The sequence below is a fragment of the Salvelinus namaycush genome, chromosome 19 (genome assembly GCF_016432855.1).
Source record: "Salvelinus namaycush isolate Seneca chromosome 19, SaNama_1.0, whole genome shotgun sequence".
NCBI classification, from domain to species: Eukaryota; Metazoa; Chordata; class Actinopteri; order Salmoniformes; family Salmonidae; genus Salvelinus; species Salvelinus namaycush.
Genome location: NC_052325.1, coordinates 39,678,742 through 39,697,432, shown reverse-complemented (window position 1 = coordinate 39,697,432; position 18,691 = coordinate 39,678,742). Strand labels below are relative to the sequence as shown.

The window sequence follows — 18,691 nt, the reverse complement described above, 5'->3', positions numbered from 1 at the left end:
TTCATGTTGTAAATAATGGATCATAAGCAGTTATTCATGTTGTAAATAATAGTCCTAATCAGTTATTCATGTAGTAAATAATGGTCATAAGCAGTTATTCATGTTGTAAATAAAGGTGCTATGTGTCACGGCCGTTAAAAGAAGAGGACCAAGGTGCAGCGTGGTGCGCGTACATTTTCGTTTTATTAATAAAAATGACGCCGAACAAAACAATAAACACTACAAAAACAAACCGTGAAGCTAAAGGCTATGTGCCCTAAACAAAGTCAACTTCCCACAAAGACAGGTGGAAAAAAGGGATACCTAAGTATGGTTCTCAATCAGAGACAACGATAGACAGCTGCCTCTGATTGAGAACCACACCCGGCCAAACACAAAGAAATAGAAAACATAGAACATAGAATACTCACGCCCTGACCAAACCAAAATAGAGACATAAAAAGGATCTCTAAGGTCAGGGCGTGATACTATGCATATTATGTTAATTTTTATCATTTTTTATTGTCATTTCACAAAATGTCCATAATATTTCTGCCGCCAATAGTGGAATAATAGTGTTTCACAGTATTACTTACTCACCAGTGTTGTGATTGGCTGTGATATTCGCCTTGGTGGGCTGGCTTCTGTTGTCAAAATGGGAAAACTGTTTTGACTTTGTGGCTGTGTTATCTAGTGGAAACCCGGGGTAAGTGGCCAATATAGAAATCGCTCAGTCATTTCCTGGTTGCAAAAATTCTACACTGTTTGCTCAATTTCAGTTTATGTGAGAAAACAAGCCATGGATAGTGTAGGGAATCATTGTACCATCTAAATCGCTGTGAAATATCTTTTCAATAACAACAAATATAATTTTTTACAGCTGTTTGAAGCTGGTCGACCAAAACCGAAAGTAAAAGGCTCAAGCGTGATGCTGTAAATCATGGTCATAACCATCTATTCATGTTATAAAGCAGAGGAGCAAGGAGACAATAAAGCACCTAGTGTAAAGATAGAAGGCTATTCTACCTGTTCATTCACACCACTTTGTTCCATCTTTGTGATTCATTAAATTCTGCTTATGAGCGAGTATCAAATGTTACAAAATGCTGAATATTTGCACAAGCAAGCATCAGGTTAGTTATCCCAGATGTATTTGTTATGTTAATGTTAGGGATGATGCAACACACAGCACCGTTCAGAAATCCAGATTAGCTGTGTTGTACAGAAGGTCTACTCTAATGCTCCCGAAAACAGACGCGGTCCCATTTCTCTGACTGTACCCAATTGTGCATCCCAAATGACACCCTCTTCCCTTTATAGGGGATACAGTGCCATTTGGGATGCATCCCCCTGTTTGGGAGCCCAGCTGCCAGTCGGTGGCTTTTGCTTTTCCCCTCAGCTTTTAGTGATTGTATTTAGCATGACCAGCCAGGCCTGAGGAGAGGATTAAAGGGGATTTGCTTTCATGTAAGCAAACACCTGTCTTAACTCTAAAATAGAAGTCGGCTTTTCTTCACACCAGCCCCCCTTTTTCTCCCTCCTAAATCTTGTGTTCTCGTGGTCTCTTCATATAAGAGGACCTGACCTGTATATGTAGGGCTCGTCCCAAATGTCACCCTACTCCCTACATAGTGCACTACCTACAGTATGGGCCTTGGTCAAAAGTATTCAACCTCAGCTTGACCATGTTATGTTGGACGGATGATACTGTTTGGAGGCAAACATACTTTATGTACACTATTATTAAAGCAGCTTTCGAGGAATACTCCATTCAGCAGGCCTTTGATAAGGAGGGAAATAATGGTGGTTAAAACCAAGCTGAAAAAAAACTTTCTAGGGGGAAGCTGGATTGAGGAAATGAATGCCATAAATCTACCCACCCTTGCCATCGCTGGATAGCTCTCATTAGTTGGAGCTAAATGTAGCGGTAAATATCAGATCAGGTGGAGGGGGTTGATAAAGGTCAATGAAAAAGAGATTGAGCGCTAAAGACTCATAACCCCTCTCTCTCCCTCTCTCCCTCTCTCCCTCCCTCCCTCCCTCAGCCACCATCACCAGCTCCTCAGAGAATGATGACCGCAGCGGCTCCAGCCTGGAATGGAGTAAAGATGGCAGCCTGAGGAGCAGCGCGCACCATGGCCTGGCTCCCAGCGTGCGGGTCGATACGTGCTCTCCCGTGGCCGAGGAAGACCCCAGCGGGCCCACAGAGACCACCGCCCTGTCCAGGACAGAGTACCCAGCAGGGGCCGCAGGAGGAGCAGCAGCAGCAGGACCAAGCCACCCACCGGAGGGCCCCGTTCCATACCCCACAGCACACACCTCCTCGTCCCTCATGATGCCACGGCCCAACTCTGTCGCAGGTAAGAACACTTTTCTCCAGGTGCTTCATGATGTGGAGAAGGGTTTGAGTTATCTGGACTTGTACACTGGTTTGAGTTATCTGCACTTGTATACTGGTTTGAGTTTGGTATCGGGTCATCAGAGGAAGGGCTCCTAGATCCTTGCTCAGAGAATCCTCCTTCAAATGTGACTCGGGAGTTTAATTGCAGATTGTTTCATCTTGACTTTGTTTCTGCATTATATTCTTAGTAAGATATCTTGACCTGGAAAGGAGGGTGTTAGTCTGAGACCCTTTTATAACACAACAGTTTTGGTGCTTCACAGAACATCCTGACCCAGGTCCCCCAAAAAGCCAGCTTAGCCACAGTGCCCTGTGTGACTGTGGAGCTGACTGACACACAACTGTGTCCTTTCATTTCCCAGCTGAACAAGTGTGAGAGGGAGATGGAGAAGAGAAAGCGGGGGGGGGGGGTGGCAACGACGAGTCTTTGACGTGTCAATTCAGCAGAGCTAGAGGAGCCTTGTTATTGGGAGGTAAGGTTGTTAGTGCCGTTTCTTCGGGAGGAAGGGAAGTGGATACCGGGGGCAGCTGTTTAGTGTTGTGACTTGGGTTCACCATGTTGGAGCAGAGAGCAGAGGACAGAGGGGTGTCTGGCTGATCCGTTCTGCATTCCTCACGAAACAGGCTGTTGTGGCTCTGCTCTCCATGTCCACACAGCTGTCATACCCCCTTTTCCTCCTCTCTCTCCTCTGCCTCTCTCTCTTTCCTTTCCTTCTATCTCTCTCCCTCTTTCTCCCCCTCCCCCACGCTCTCTCTCACTCCCTTCCCCTTCTCCTCCCCCACTCTCTCTTCCTCCTACCATCTCTCTCCCTCCCTCCCTCTCCCCCTCTCTCTGCTCTTGACCTTGGCCCTGTTTCCTCAACTCCCCACGCACCATCCTTCTTTAAAATGCAACCCCCTGGATATGTGCTTTTAGCAGGGAGCTGCTGTGCTCCACTTATATGCCATGGTGACGGGAGATTGAAAGCCTGGCAGGATGCATTGTGTTAGCATGTAGGGAGTGTTTCCTGAGCTTCCGTCCCAAATGGCACCCTATTTCCTATGTAGTGTGCTACTTTTGACCAGAGCCCTATGGGTGGCTTTGGTTAAAAGTTGTGCACTACTTAGGGAATAGGGTTGCCATTTGGGACGCGCAGCCGGAGTGTTTCTACATGAGTGTTTCTTGCTGTTGCCAGGCTGCAAAAGGGCTTTGGTTTAGCCAACAACAGTCCTTTGGCTTTGATCTGGGTTTGGTGAGATGAGATCTTACTCTACATGGGGACCCAGAGAGCACTCCTCCAATATTGCTACTGCCCTTATCGATTTATAGATGTGTTACTGTCAGACGACATGCTTTCCGCAAAGCTACTGAGCCCCATCTGTTCTGTCAGGAGAGCTCCTCTCATAAATAGAAACTCATTCCATTAGTTATCAAAAGCTTTGGAAAGCAATGGAATCATCTTCAATCCATTTGCCTTTGATCAGTCGTGTGTGTGGGTGGGGGGGTTGTGTGTGTGTGTATGTGAGAGGGAGAGAGGGAGGGAGAGAGGGAGCGTGAGAGAGAAAGAAGGAGATAGAGGGAGGGAGGGAGAGAGAGAGGGAGATAGATAGAGAGGGAGAGAGAGAGGTGTAGTGCATAGAGAGAGAGAGGGAGGGAGGGAGAGAGAGAGAGAGAGAGAGAGAGAGAGAGAGAGAGAGAGAGAGAGAGAGAGAGAGAGAGAGAGAGAGAGAGAGAGGGAGAAAGAGAGTTTGAGTGTGTGTGTGTGTGTGTCCTACAGCTAGCTGCATACATAGTGGATTTCACACGCTGTTTGCTCTAAGTGACCATTAGTCTTTACTGCGTGCTGACAAATCTATAACCTTGCCATATAAAGAATATAGAAGTGCATACACGGCATTGTGTAGAAAATTCACAAACACCTCTCTCAGTTAACCACCTAATTATTCCAATAACCCAGAACCTGTTTTACATCTCCTGTTGTTTTGGTCCGACGTAGCTCCAACAGCATGGATGGACACACTCCTAAACACCCAGACTCACGGACACCCACTACCTCGTAAAGCTAACAGCCCAGGACCCAACGGCCCCTTCTTTGCTCTAGTTTGTAGGATGATGTCACTGTTATGCAGTATTGCCCCCGAGGACTGAGCTGGATTCACGCCTCTGATTTTATGGTTGGTTACAATGCCCTGGGAGCTGACAGCAAGGACATGGAAAGACAAGCTCATTTATGGTCCAAATGAACCTACTCTGTCACCAGGGGCCAGGGACACGGACGTTAACGTCCTTATTCATCAGAGTGGGGCTTGGGTTGCGTCCCATACGTACACGCTCAAATCACAATCTTGTTTTATACTAACAGTCCCGAAAACGAGGTGTTGGAATTCCCTCCAAGCCAACCTACAACCCCAGGACCTGTTGTTCCTGGAGGAGTTGAAAGGACAAATAGATGAACAGGTTGTTGAGACATGTAGCTGTTTCTAGTTGTCACCCAATGTCACTAGTTTGCGTTAGCTTATGAAAGGAAGCATGTGGTTTTACTTCACACACACACACCCCCTGTTTGTTTGCTGTTGTATTTGTGTTGTTGCTTAGTGTCTCCTCTCTGTGTTATGCGTTTTGTCCTACATTGTTTTGTTTTTCTATTCCAGGCCTGGCCGTCATTGTAAATAATAATTTGTTCTTAATTGACTTTCCCGGTTAAATAAATATGGTGCACTACATAGGGAATAGGGTGCCATTTGGGACTCAGTTGATGTTTTTCTCCTGGCTCTTTTATGAGAGGGCTAGGGATCTGTTATGCGCGGCTGGCTCCGTGGGATATATGGAATGTCTTAATTGGGTTGATAGATGGTGTGTACACGTGCGTGACTGTATGCGTGTGATAGAGAGAGACGGAAGGAGTGAAAAGAAAAATCACCCATTCACTTCTTTCCCCATGATGAACATTGCGTTGTGCTTTTTTTAAGTCACGAGGAAGTTGGATGAAGCCATTATAATTGATTGCTTACCCTAATGACACCTTGTTTACTATATATTGCACTGCTTTTGACCAGGGTTCATAGGGCTCTGGTCAAAAGTTGCGCACTACGTAGGGAATCGGGTAGCCTTATCTATAGCTTTATACCACACAGTCCCTATGGAGAGCATGACAACAGCCCCCAGTCATCCAGCGGTAGCCAACCAGCCAGAGCCTACAGGACTGATGATCCTCTGTAGGACACACTGAGAGTGAGTGATGGGGGAAGTGAGGGAGGGGCAGAGTGATGGAGAGAGAGGAGTGGTGAGCAGAATGATAGAGAGCGCGCGAGAGGGACAGAGGTGGAAATCCAGGCCGATGGCGGAGAGGAGAGGAGTCGTAATGAAATTGATGCCAGAGTGCTGAAAGTCACGCTGTCATTGATTGGAGCGCCTTAACACGCTCTGAGGCAGAGTTCCTGCCAGGAGTTAGGCTAGTGCTGTCTCTCTGCTGCTCTGCTGGCTCATCGTTGAACCGTTAAGGACTAGACACACATAGAATGTCAGCCGTGCACAGTAGTTGCTAGGTGTCTACGAACGGTGGCGATTCAATATGTTCGGAAATTTAAAAAAAGTCACATCTGATGTTATGTGGTCAGAGGGGATAGGACCAATGCTTTTAACCGTCCGTCGCCACAGCCTGTTTTGTCCTTTAGACTTCTCTCTTTCTGAACTTTTGTCCCCTTCTCAGGTTGTTGGAGGTTATTTAGCCCGGGAACAAAGGGTATTTTTCTCTGGGGGTGAATTAGTGGGATTGGTGCATCTGTCCAATGCCAATCAACCAGTGTCCCACAGCGCTGTTAAAATGTGAGATATGCACAGGGAATGTATCTGTGTTGCTCAGAAGTGTCATTTGCACTGTGTGTGTGATTACAGCGGACACCGTGACTGGCCTGCTGCCATAGAGCTGCTGCTGTGGGAAATCCAGGCAGCACTGTTTGCTCATTAAGCTGTGGCTAACTGGCTAGGTCCAGGTCCATACCAATACACCACCTGTCTGAGTGAGAATACGGAAACCAAAATCTTACTCATTTCAACAAACCACCAAATGTATTTGCTCTGAGAATAAATGGCCATTTTGCAGTTTTCCCAGGGCAGAGCAGGACATAGTAGACCCACCACGAATGCACAAATATACTTTGTCCAAAACACAGACAAACTAAGAACTACAATATGAGAGTAGTTTTAACACTATCCTCCTCTGCAGATTGTTTTGTCTGACCCTGCTGGAAGACTGGACTTTTGACATGGGGATATCTGCCTATTTCTGCACATTTTTGATTGACTCTCGTGGCTTGTAAGCCATGGAATAAATCTTTAATTGTATTATCTCCCAGCAGGACATGTCTGTAAAGCTGCTTTCTCCTCCATTCATTCTGCATAGCAAAACAATTGCATATATATATACACTGAGTGTACAAAACATTAAGGGAGTTGCACCCCCTTTTGCCCTCGGAACAGCCTCAATTAGTCGGGCATGGACTCTACAAGGTGTCAAAAGCGTTCCACATGGATGCTGTCCCATGTTGACTCCAATGCTTCCCAAGGCCGTGTCAAGTTGGCTGGTAGTGGATCTCTACTCTGAATAGCTCGTACCATCTCATCCCACAGATGTTCAATTTGATTGAGATCTGGTGACTGGGCAGGCCACTGCAGTAAGCTGAATTCACTGTCATGTTCGTGGAACCATTCCTGGACAATCCTAGTCTTGTGGCATGGGGCATTATCCTGCTAAAAAGATCCATTCGCAGATGGATACACTGCTGCCGTGAAGGGATGCACCTGATTGGCAATGATGTTCAGATATCCTGTGGCATTCAAACGATGCTCCACTTTTATCAAGGGGCCCAACGTGTGCAATGAAAACACAGCCCACAACATCACACCACCACAGCCAGCCGGCAATGTTGACATGCGGCATGATGGATGCATGTACTCATGTGGTTTTCTCCATACCCTAGTCCTTCCATCAGTGTGAAACAGAAGGAACCAGGATTCATCAGACCAGGAAATGTTTTTCCAATTCTCCAGTGTTTTCGTTCCTTAGCCCAGTGCAACTGCTGTTTCTTCTTTTTTGTAAGGTCATCAGCTGCCATACCCCATTCGTGTCAAGGTACAACAAGTTGTGCATTTTTTGATGGGTCTTTGTGCACCAATGTTGTACTGGACTGTCATTTGGCACACTGTAGTCCGTCTGTTGCTTTGCACAATTTGTGCCGGCCCCATTTTTGATACACAGAGGAAACTGTTGAGCGTGAAAAACCCAGCAGCGTTGCCGTTCTTGACACACTCAAACCGGTGCGCCTGGCACCTACTACCATACCCTGTTAAAAGGCATTCCAATCTTTTGTCTTACCCATTCACCCTCTGAAGGGCACACATACATACCCAGTCCATGTCTCAATTGTCTCAAGGCTTAAAAAGCCTCCTCCCCTTTATCTACACTGATTGAAGTGGATTTAACAGGTGACATCAATAAGGGATCATCGCTTTCACCTGGATTCACCTGGTCAGTCTATGTCATTGAATGAGCTGGTTTTCCTAATGGTTTGTACACTCTGTGAATATTTATATAGTCCCAGTGCCTCCACTGGAATGTAGCAATTGGTTTCGTCCCAAATGGCATCTTATTCCCTGTATAGTGCACTACTTTGACCAGGGCTCATAGGGAATATGGTGCCATTTGGGATGTGCACTTTGAGTTATTAACCCCCTAGAGTCGAGGTCCGTGCTGTTAACTCGAAATGACACAACGACAAGGTTCCAGTTTATTAAAGTTTACTATACTATATGAACACACTACAACAACAAGACTCCCTGCGCAGGCGCACTCTTGACAGAGTGATAGCCCCATAATAACAGAAATATAGGGATACTTAAAACATGAACTTAACACGCGCCCCGCAGAAATCGAATTAGCATAATACAAAAATCCCCATAAAAATCTGTCAGTTTACGCTAAAGATATCTTTTTTTTTTTTTGCATTGGATGCGTCTCAATTAGAGGTCGACCGATTATGATTTTTCAACGCCGATACCGATTATTGGAGGACCAAAAAAGTCGATACCGATTAATCGGCCAATTTTTTTCTTTATTTGTAATAATGACAATTACAACAATACTGAATGAACACTTATTTTTACTTAATATAATACATCAATAAAATCAATTTAGCCTAAAATAAATAATGAAACATGTTCAATTTGGTTTAAATAATGCAAAAACAAAGTGTTGGAGAAGAAAGTAAAAGTGCCATGTAAGAAAGCTAAAGTTTAAGTTCCTTGCTTAGAACATGAGAACATATGAAAGCTGGTGGTTCCTTTTAACATGAGTCTTCAATATTCCCAGGTAAGAAGTTTTAGGTTGTAGTTATTATAGGAATTATAGGACTATTTCTCTCTATACCATTTGTATTTCATTAACCTTTGACTATTGGATGTTCTTATAGGCACTTTAGTATTGCCAGTGTAACAGTATAGCTTCCATCCCTCTCCTCGCTCATACCTGGGCTCGAACCAGGAACACAACGACAACAGCCACCCTCGAAGCAGCGTTACCCATGCAGAGCAAGGGGAACAACTACTCCAAGTCTCAGAGCAAGTGACGTTTGAAACGCTATTAGCGCGCACCCCGCTAACTAGCTAGCCATTTCACATCGGTTACACCAGCCTAATCTCGGGAGTTGATAGGCTTGAAGCACAGCGAAGAGCTTCTGGCAAAACGCAGGAAAATGAATGCTTACGAGCCTGCTGCTGCCTACCACCGCTTAGTCAGACTGCTCTATCAAATCATAGACTTAGTTATAACATAATAACACACAGAAATACGAGCCTTAGGTCATTAATATGGTCGAATCCGGAAACTATCATCTCGAAAACAAGACGGTTATTCTTTCAGTGAAATACGGAACCGTTCCATATTTTATCTAAGGGGTGGCATCCATAAGTCTAATATTCGTGTTACATTGCACAACCTTCAATGTTATGTCATAATTACGTAAAATTCTGGCAAATTAGGCGTCCCAAACTGTTGCATATACACTGACTCTGCGTGCAATGAACGCAAGAGAATTGACACAATTTCACCTGGTTAATATTGCCTGCTAACTTGGATTTCTTTTTTGCTAAATATGCAGGTTTAAAAATATATATTTCTGTGTATTGATTTTAAGAAAGGCATTGATGTTTATGGTTAGGTACACATTGGAGCAACGATACGCACCGCATTGATTATATGCAACGCAGGACACGCTAGATAAACTAGTAATATCATCAACCATGTGTAGTTAACTAGTGATTATGATTGATTGATTGTTTGTTTTTTATAATATAAGTTTAATGCTAGCTAGCAACTTACCTTGGCTTCTACTGCATTCGCGTAACAGGCAGGCTCCTCGTGGAGTGCAATGTAATCAGGTGGTTAGAGCCTTGGACTAGTTAACTGTAAGGTTGCAAGATTGAATCCCCCGAGCTGACAAGGTAAAAATCTGTCGTTCTGCCCCTGAACGAGGCAGTTAACCCACCGTTCCTAGGCCGTCATTGAAAATAAGAATGTGTTCTTAACTGACTTGCCTAGTTAAATAAAGATTAAATAAAGGTGTAAAAAAAAAGGGGTTCAAAAATACCGATTTCCGATTGTTATGAAAACTTGAAATCGCCCCTAATTAATCGGCCATTCGGTCGACCTCTCGTCTCAATCCACCGCATCCACCGATGCGCACTTCCGCATCTGTGGTGAAAGGTGACAGAGCTAGAGTGGTGTTTGTCACACCATGAGACATCCCGAAATCGGTCTTCTCACAAAATCATCTGTAGCGTCCGAACAGTTTGGGCTACACACTAATATGGAAAGGTGTGACTCTCACGAACCAGTACGCAGTGAAGAAATTTTGAGATGATGGTCACATTAGTCATTCCATCCAGACAGACAGGCAGTGGTTCCTAGAGGAGCTTCCTCAGAGATGGCTCTCTCCTAGCCCAACCCACACCCCAGTGTGTGAGGAAGTGTGAGTGTGAGGAATGAAAGGAATGGAGGGAGGGAGGACGGTAGGGTCTCTGAAGCTGTAAGAGATCTTCTACCCTCTGATACCCCTTTCTGATGTGTGGGGATAAGTGATGTGGGAAAAAATTACTATTTTAGACAATATTATATATGGCTAGGTAGCGTTAGCTAGCGCTAGTCGGCTGTATCTTTGCCAAAACTCCGGTATTTTTCACCCTATAGTTTGTTCTCCATCTTCTTTTTAAATAGTGAGCCAACATGTTTTCAGTACGTTTATTTCTATGACTGATCAAAACAGGTTTTTGTTATGGCTCTCTTGTCTCTCTGCAGCAGACATACTGTATAGTGAGCAGTATGTTTGGAACATCAAAATAACTGCAATATAATCGCAGGATCAAATCGCAATACATATAGAATCGTGAGAATCACAATACATATGGAATCCGCACGTAAGTATCGTGATACTGTCGTATCCAGCAATACCCAGCCCTAGTGAGTATACAGAGTAGAAGTCTTGGCTCTATATTGTCAACTCTTAAGATTTGGCTGAAGTCCAATTTCACAAAGCCATGGTATGTTAAGGCAGATGTCTCATTCATCCAGTGCAGATTCGGGGCATTTCGGGACAAGAATTCAGCTCAAAGCCTTCTACATTCTTTGTTACTCTCAAATATTAAAGAATACTATTTCCAGTCATCAATTAATAAGACATTCAGTGTGGCTTAGGGAGTCAAAGGCTACATTAAGACTGGCCACAGGAAATCCATGGTCCCGAGACCTCCTGATGAACCGCTGGTGGAGATTTCTCCAGACAATGAAATGGCATTAAGGTGGCTGGCTGTGGAATGTATTGGCCATAGCATATACCCAGGAGGCACTCCACTCCACCTTGGCACAGGTTGAGTGGTGTATTGCTTTGGCATTGCCCAGGCAGGCATTTGTACCATTGTGGTTCACAGTCGTGTGCCAGGTGCCAGTCTGCTGCCCTACTCAGAATTCCTTTGTGTTAGGGTGTCTTGCTGAGTCTAGGTGATTGGTCCATTGTGCCTGGCAGATGTCCGCTGCCTAGCTGCCCTGCCCCCCTGAGCAGAAGTGGGCATCATTGACGGCCATTGTTCCAGCATCTTGTTACCATGGATCCTTATGCATTGGAGAATACCTTAAAGGAAAATTACAAAATGCATCATACCGGCTGTATTTCTGTATTTTGAAAGAAACGTATCTTGAAAACTTGATTGCTGACAATGCAAAACATTTTGGGACTATGTCAACAAGGGACTAATGAAACAAACACCAAACGATAATGTAGATTTTGGGTGGAGTTTTCCTTTAAGGTTCCTGGGGCCCACAGAACTGATGACTAGAGGTCACACAGCTGTGTCCCATCTCTTCGACTGATGTCATCTCTCAGTGGTCCCCAGATGTTCCGCAGGTTTGCTTATGTTATAGAGTCATTACATCAAATCATAAAGTTTTGTGTTTTAACCACTGGTGTATGTGGTGATAAATTAGAGCAGGCTTAACTGCTTTTATCTGCTTTTATGTTTTGTCTGCTCGCGTATGGATTTTATGAGATGATTCATTGGTATGCTTATATTGTCAAGTTTCCCGTTCGCTGATTGAGAGTGTGTATGTGGAGTCTCACTGTTCCCTGAATACTCCTCCTCTCACTTCTTCTCTAATGTTGAGGGTTCACATGGAGTCCATGTTGTCACCTCCGACCATATCTAGACATTGACTGGCTCAGTTTGGCTCGGTTCCACCCTGAATTGAATTAGCTAGAACTGACTGTACTACATGTCAGGAATATGTCTGATATATCCTGGGCTCCTGAGTGGTGCAGTGGTCTAAGGTACTGCATCTCAGTGCTGGAGGTGTCACTACAGACACCCTGGTTTGAATCCACGCTGTATCACAACCGACTGTGATTGAAAGTCCCATAGGCCGTCATTCTAAATAAGAATTTGTTCTTAACTGACTTGCCTAGTTAAATAAAGGTTCAAATAAAATACAAATCCTGATCCTCATTTTCCTCCATTTTATTTCTGTGATTGTTAATGATTTCTTATAGCATTGATATTGAGTTGAGTCCGTACATATATGTAGTTTGCCTGTATTGCTTGGCCAGCATTGTGGGGAATGCAGGTACTGTACTGCAGGGCTCCAGTGAAGATGTTGTGCTCTGGTCTGCTTTACAGCTCTTCTATATTCTGCTATGTGGTCTGCAGTGTGTGCTCCCTGTGCCACACTAACAGGTTAGATCAAAGCACAGTCGGTGCCCACTAGTGGAGCAACGTACTCCTCGTATATTCCTTCATGTCTTAGTGTGATAAATAAAAGGGTTCATGTTTGCTAACAAAATAACAGAGAAAATCATGTGTTATGCAAGATGTTGCGTTCTCATCTTTTTTTTTCATATTCTTGTTTTTTCGTCTGTATTATGAACCAACAAGCAAATTGCTCGCCAGCCATCGACAACCAGCGAGGAATCAAACGTAATCTGTTTACTTGGTTACGCGTCAAAACCTTTGTGTAAGACACTTCTATTCCATTTTCCACTTACTCAATTCCAGCTCTGGGCCTATTTGCGTGGCGGGTCAGAGAGGGATTTGAGGTGGCAGTCTGGGAGATGCCAGAAGTCTTCTGGAGGCATTAAGCCTATACAAGAGCCCACTAAATAACAATGGGTCGCGTCCCAATTGGCACCCTATTCCCCCCTATATAGTGCACTACTTTTGAAAAGACCCCTGTGGCACCCTGTTCCCTAAATAGTGCACTACTTTTGAGAACAGGGTTGCCATTTGGGAAATAGCAAGTACTGGGGGCTGGTGCACGGGTGCAGGCAAAGTGACACTCCCAGCAGCAGAACAGTTCAGCTCAGCCCCCCTCCTGCTCCAACCCAGGAGACAGAGAACTGAGGGATGTAAAGGGCAGACCGTTTTCATCAGAATGGACACATCCTGACACATCTGTGGAGCTTCAAAGCTCCTCCCGACACACAGACCTCAAGGTATCATACTCATACACGCTATGACATCAACCAGGAAGGATCTGCTGTCGGAAAAGGAAGAGGAGAGAAACAGAGAGGTTAACGCAGATTGAGGGCGAGAGAGAGAATGAGAGGGAGAACGAGAAGCAGGGAGCGAGAGTTGGGGCTTGAAACATATGTGGAAAACAAGGAAGAGGACTTCAGAGCAGAAGTATTCTTCTTTTAAACTAGAGAGGATTTCCAGTTTTGTGTTGAGGGAAATGGTGCCGGCTGCGAGGAGCTCTGTTACAGGTGAAAATCAAAGAGCATGTAATGGCTCAGTGCATCTGCGAGACATCCCTATCACCACTCTGAAACAAGTTACACTGGCTCGTGAATGACCTTCTTTGGTTTTAGCACTAACAAAACGGTATATGTCTGCTTCAAAATATCTTTATTATGGCTTTGGCAGATTATACAGGGATACCGATATTAAATGGGCCTAGTATGGTAGAGAGTGGGGGAAGAGAGAGAGGTAGAGAAGGGAGAGAGAGAGAAGGATCTCACTGCAGTCCACTAATGTCAGCAGGGGGCATGACTGATGCGCTAGAGCTGGAACGCCGCACGGACTTCACTCCCCTCTCTCCCTCCCTCCATCTCTTCTCCTGTCCCCCTCCCTCCTGCCGTCTCTCACTCCTCTCTCCCTTACATCATTCTCCCTCTCGGCTTGTCACTACCCCCTTCCTGCTCTCCTCCTGTGCCCTGCTCTCCGCTCTCTCTCTTTCCTTTCTCTCTCTCTCTGTCTCTATCGCTTGCTCTCTCTCCACACACCTCACCCCCCTCTTCCTTTCTCTCTCTCTGTGAAAGCAGAACAGGGAGGATCATTGATTAATTCCTCTGCGAGTCCGGCTGCCCGATGCAAACTGTAATCCGCCACGTTGGAGGGGAGCAGCTCTCACTGTTTTCCCACCTTTCATTTATCCCCTGCTTTATTCACCCTCTTTTCCTCCTCCGCTTGCCAAAAATCCATGTGGGTGGGGGGGACAATCTCGTAAAGCACCCGCATTCATTTTGCGCGGAGCGCTGCTAATGCTGTGGATGCTGTGAGAGGGGGAGAGGGAGAGAAAGCGGTGCTTGTGGACTGCCAAGCGCAGTCACCAGTTGAATGCAGCCAGTGTGCCTGGACATGGATGGGAGCGCTGGGGCAGAAGATTCACTTGGGGACGCTGATGAGCATCCAGCCCACTGGGGAGAATAATTCTGTGGAGCTTTTCCACAAAGGGCCTCCGCCCTGCCTGCCTGCCTCTCAGCCTGCCTGCCTACTACCTGCCGGGAATGAGGAGGAGTGTTTTTAAATACCTGCTTCTGTCCTGCCCAACTCTCTGGCTCTGCTGCCGCTGACTGACTGTAAGTAGCTACTTCAGCTTCTAGTGTGGTGATACCAGGGGGACCCACTGCCCAGCACCAGCAGGTTGGCAGTTGTGAGAATTGAACTCGAGAGCAACGAGCGGTTTAACATTTTGGCAAGTGATCTCTCATGTTGAATTAGAGTATAGCATTTATTTATTCTAATTTCGTGGCCGAAATGAAATTCACATCAACAGGTTGATAGTTGGGTAGACTGACAATGAGGTCTTTTTTACATAAATGTTTCTATTGATGCATGCTGCCTTGCCTGCTCTGTTGTCACCAGCTGGCTCTCTAATTAGGAGAACATTCCTCAGAGGAAGTTGGGGAGGAGAGTCCCTCACTGTCCTGTCTGTCCTCCCGGCTCAGCTGACGCTTATGGAGTAGAGAGTGAGAGAGAAGGGCTTTGATTTTTCCTGTTGAAGGCACAATCTTGAATTGGTACATCCATTTAGCTGTTTACCAAAAAAGTGGCAGGGTGATGGAGTTGTTGTTCAAATCCCAGACAACACCTGTGCGTCAATCTAATTAACATGATTAAAGACCAAATCCGTCTGTTTAAGCTAGAGATACCTGGATTTTTATGCATGGGCTGCATCTCAATCCACCGCATCTGCCAATGTCGGCCCTTCGCACCTGCGGTGGAAGTGGCAGAGCTACTTTGTCTGTAGCGTCCGAACGGTTTGGCCTACTAACTAATATGACCACTCTATGGAAAGATGAGACTCACAGACACAATGTTGTTCTCTGTTTTGCTCTACGACCCCCACAAGTGTCATTGGACCGTCTGATGGTAACCCGGTAACATGGAATTATGGTAGTTTTGTGCAAAAAAATACATATATTTCCTGCGCTTTCTTATCTCTTAGATATAGGACAGACACTTCAAAACCTTATTCCTTATGATACATTTTTTGTGTGTCTGTTTTGCCATTTAAGAATGTGTTACTCAATGCGTTTCTTTGAGCTATAGTAGTAAAGGCCAAATACAATATTTTATCTTTTTGATACCTACAGGGGTCCTAAAATTCTCAATCGAATAGCTAAATGATCCATGGTATGGCCATCTTAAAACAATTCTATATGTTAGGCTTAGACTTTTAGGGGTTAAACAGGACACCGGCTTGAGGATAGCCAGGTCTCCATGGTGATTTCATTGTTGCCTGGAACACCCGAGACCTTGTTTCACGTTGTCTGTCCCCGTGTGTGGGTTTCATAGACCGAGGATGGTAGGTAGAGATGGAGGACGAGTTCTGTACAGCAAACTGCTAGTGTTTGTTATCACTTCTAGTTCTGATCATGACAGGTATTGTTTGTAGTCATTCTTCCTTCATGACGCATGTTCTCTGGGTCTAGGTGCTGTCTGTGAGTTCTCTCTGTAATGTTGTTGCTGTAGCCTACTGTATGTTGTCAGGCAGTAATCCCTGTAGTAAGGCTGACTTTAGTTAGTAAATGTGTCTGTTGGCGCTGTGTGCAGTCCTCCCTGACGTTCGTATCAGGGCTGTTTCTCCATTCCCTATGTAAGTGCACTCCTTTTGACCAGGGCCCTGGTAAAAAATAGTGCACTTCACATGGAATATGGTGCCATTTGGGAAGGATACTGGTTGTGTTTAGGTTGTTACTAGCTCTGTTTGTACTCCAGCACACAGGAGTGTCAATGGGGACAGACCTCTCCTCTCTCTGAAGGAGAGGTCTTCAGAGAGAGCTGTCAGGTTGGATCAGGCAGGGGGGATGGGGGATTTTAGGGGGGATAGGGGATGGTTGCTCCTCTCCTCTTCTCTCCTGTCAGCTGTACTTTACCTGGCTGCCCAATGCCCAATCCACACCACCTCCAGGGAACTGTCAATGCCAGGGTCCACCGTTCCCTTTCCTCTGCCTGAAATCCTGCCATCGAGATGTCGGCCTGGATCTGTGTCTCCCATCTGATACATGTCCTACTCCTCTTTTCTCTCTCAGCGTATTAAGGACAAGCCCTGGATTTCCCCAGTGACATGTTTTCCATGATTGGTTTTAGCTTGTGATCCAGGAACTGTTCATGGCCATTTGTCTGATTTTGTCCAATCATGAAGGCTCGTTGTCTTTTTCATATCCCACACATTATCTCATCGTTTTCTCTCTCTTTCTCTGCAGCCACCAGTTCGACCAAGCTGGAAGACCTGAGCTATCTTGATGAACAACGTAATACTCCTCTGCGGACGTCCATTCGGCTGCCCTGGCATAACACAGGTGGGAGGGCACCACAGGATTCTAAAGGTATGCTTCATAACTACCACTCTAACAGCATGGGCACTGTACACCAATGCTGCATCCCAAATCGCACCTTATTCCCTATATAGTTTGGGGCGGCAGATAGCTTAGTGGTTAGAGCGTCAGACTAGTAACCGAAAAGGTTGCAAGATCAAATCCCCGAGCTGACAGGGTAAAACTCTGTCGTTCTGCCCCTGAACAAGGCAGTTAACCCACTGTTCCTAGGCTGTGATTGAAAATAAGAATTTGTTCTTAACTGACTTGCCTAGTAAAATAAATAGTTCATAACTTTTGACCAGGGCCCTTTGTAGTGCACGACATAGGGAATAGGGTACAGTAACTAGCTACTAAGAACATAGAACAAGGGCCACTGTAGTGCACACCAAACGTATAAATGAAACATAGGGGAAAATGTAAACCTATTCCATAGAACACAGAAAAGCATATCCTGTGTTTCCTAATGGCTACAACATAATGGTACACCCACAATATCCTTTCAACGACTAGGCCTGTCCTTAGAGCAGCTATTCAAACAGCAGCTATTCCGTTGGCACCGTGCACATTACTCTTTTATATTATCCTAGTATAAATCCCAGTCTTGGCTGAAATACCACAGAGTTAATATTTGATCACGCCATGAATAATGTAATATTACATCATTAAATGCTCGCAAAACTATTTAACCCTCTTTTAAAAACCCTTCTGTTTTCACTGCCGCTGTCAGTATAGAGTTGTTAGTATTATGTAAAATGTCCCCATGGACAGAAAGTTGTGCAACAGTCCACATTTATGAACATTATGTGTTTGGCTTTCCAGACACTTTAAGCAGTCTAATGGAAAAAAAGAAAATAAATTGCAAACCTTTGCCATCCGCCTACATGATTGCCAATGGCTGTTTGAATGAAGTTGAGTAACTTCTCCAACTAAACCTCTATTCTCAGAGTACATCGCTCAGTAGACAGAGGGGACTGGCTGTGGTCAGGTACTGCGGCTAGTACTGATGTTTCTCTCTCATGCAGCCGAGGTGTGTGTGCGGGGCAGAGAAATAATCGGCGCTGAAGTTAGCTGCCCTGTTGAAGATCACTCACAAATTGGCCAAGCCAATGGAGCTAGCTGTACATAGCTCAGACTGAGAGAGGAATAGAGAGAGAGAGAGAGAGAGATGGTAGAGAGAGATAGAGATGGCAATGATGAAGAGAGAGCCGGGGGGGGGGGGCTGCAGAGAAAAAATAGCCCACTCTTTTTCTCTAGCTGTGTGGTGGACACTGACTGCAGCCCAGGCATCTCCCCTCCTCCCCCTCAACAGCCCTGAGAAGAATGTTTGGCCTGCAGCAGGTGTTTATCGCCTGGCTGACATGCAGCACTTATCAGACTACGACCGCTCTAGACAGACAGACAGACAGTGTTTTGTGGTTCTGATTAACTGACATGTCAGAGCCAGGGATATTTATATTCCTCAAATGGTGTGAGAGTGAGACACAACAAAGACGGTTCAGAGGAAATTCCAGGAGAAAATATATATTGATTATCGTCGATGGTGCTAGGGCTCGGGCTCCACATTCTGAGCGTGAGTGTCAGTTTCGCAATCTACAGAAATGTTGAACATTGCTTCATATTACATCATTTTGGCTGAGCGCTGGCTTTCAGAGGAAACAGATGAAAAGGTATGGTCAACAGCGCAGGTGTAAA

At 45.3% G+C, this 18,691-nt stretch overlaps 1 protein-coding gene across 4 annotated transcripts in view; it reads left to right on the top strand.

The window, feature by feature from the left end:
* Positions 1-18,691, top strand: part of LOC120064415 (protein TANC1-like) — a 186,182-nt gene that overhangs the window by 122,090 nt on the left and 45,401 nt on the right. For all 4 annotated transcript variants that reach the window (XM_039014985.1, XM_039014984.1, XM_039014983.1 and 1 more), the window contains 2 exons: positions 2,025-2,339; positions 16,886-17,008. In XM_039014985.1, coding sequence (XP_038870913.1) covers positions 2,025-2,339; positions 16,886-17,008 — 438 coding nt within the window. The remainder of the gene's footprint in view (positions 1-2,024; positions 2,340-16,885; positions 17,009-18,691) is intronic.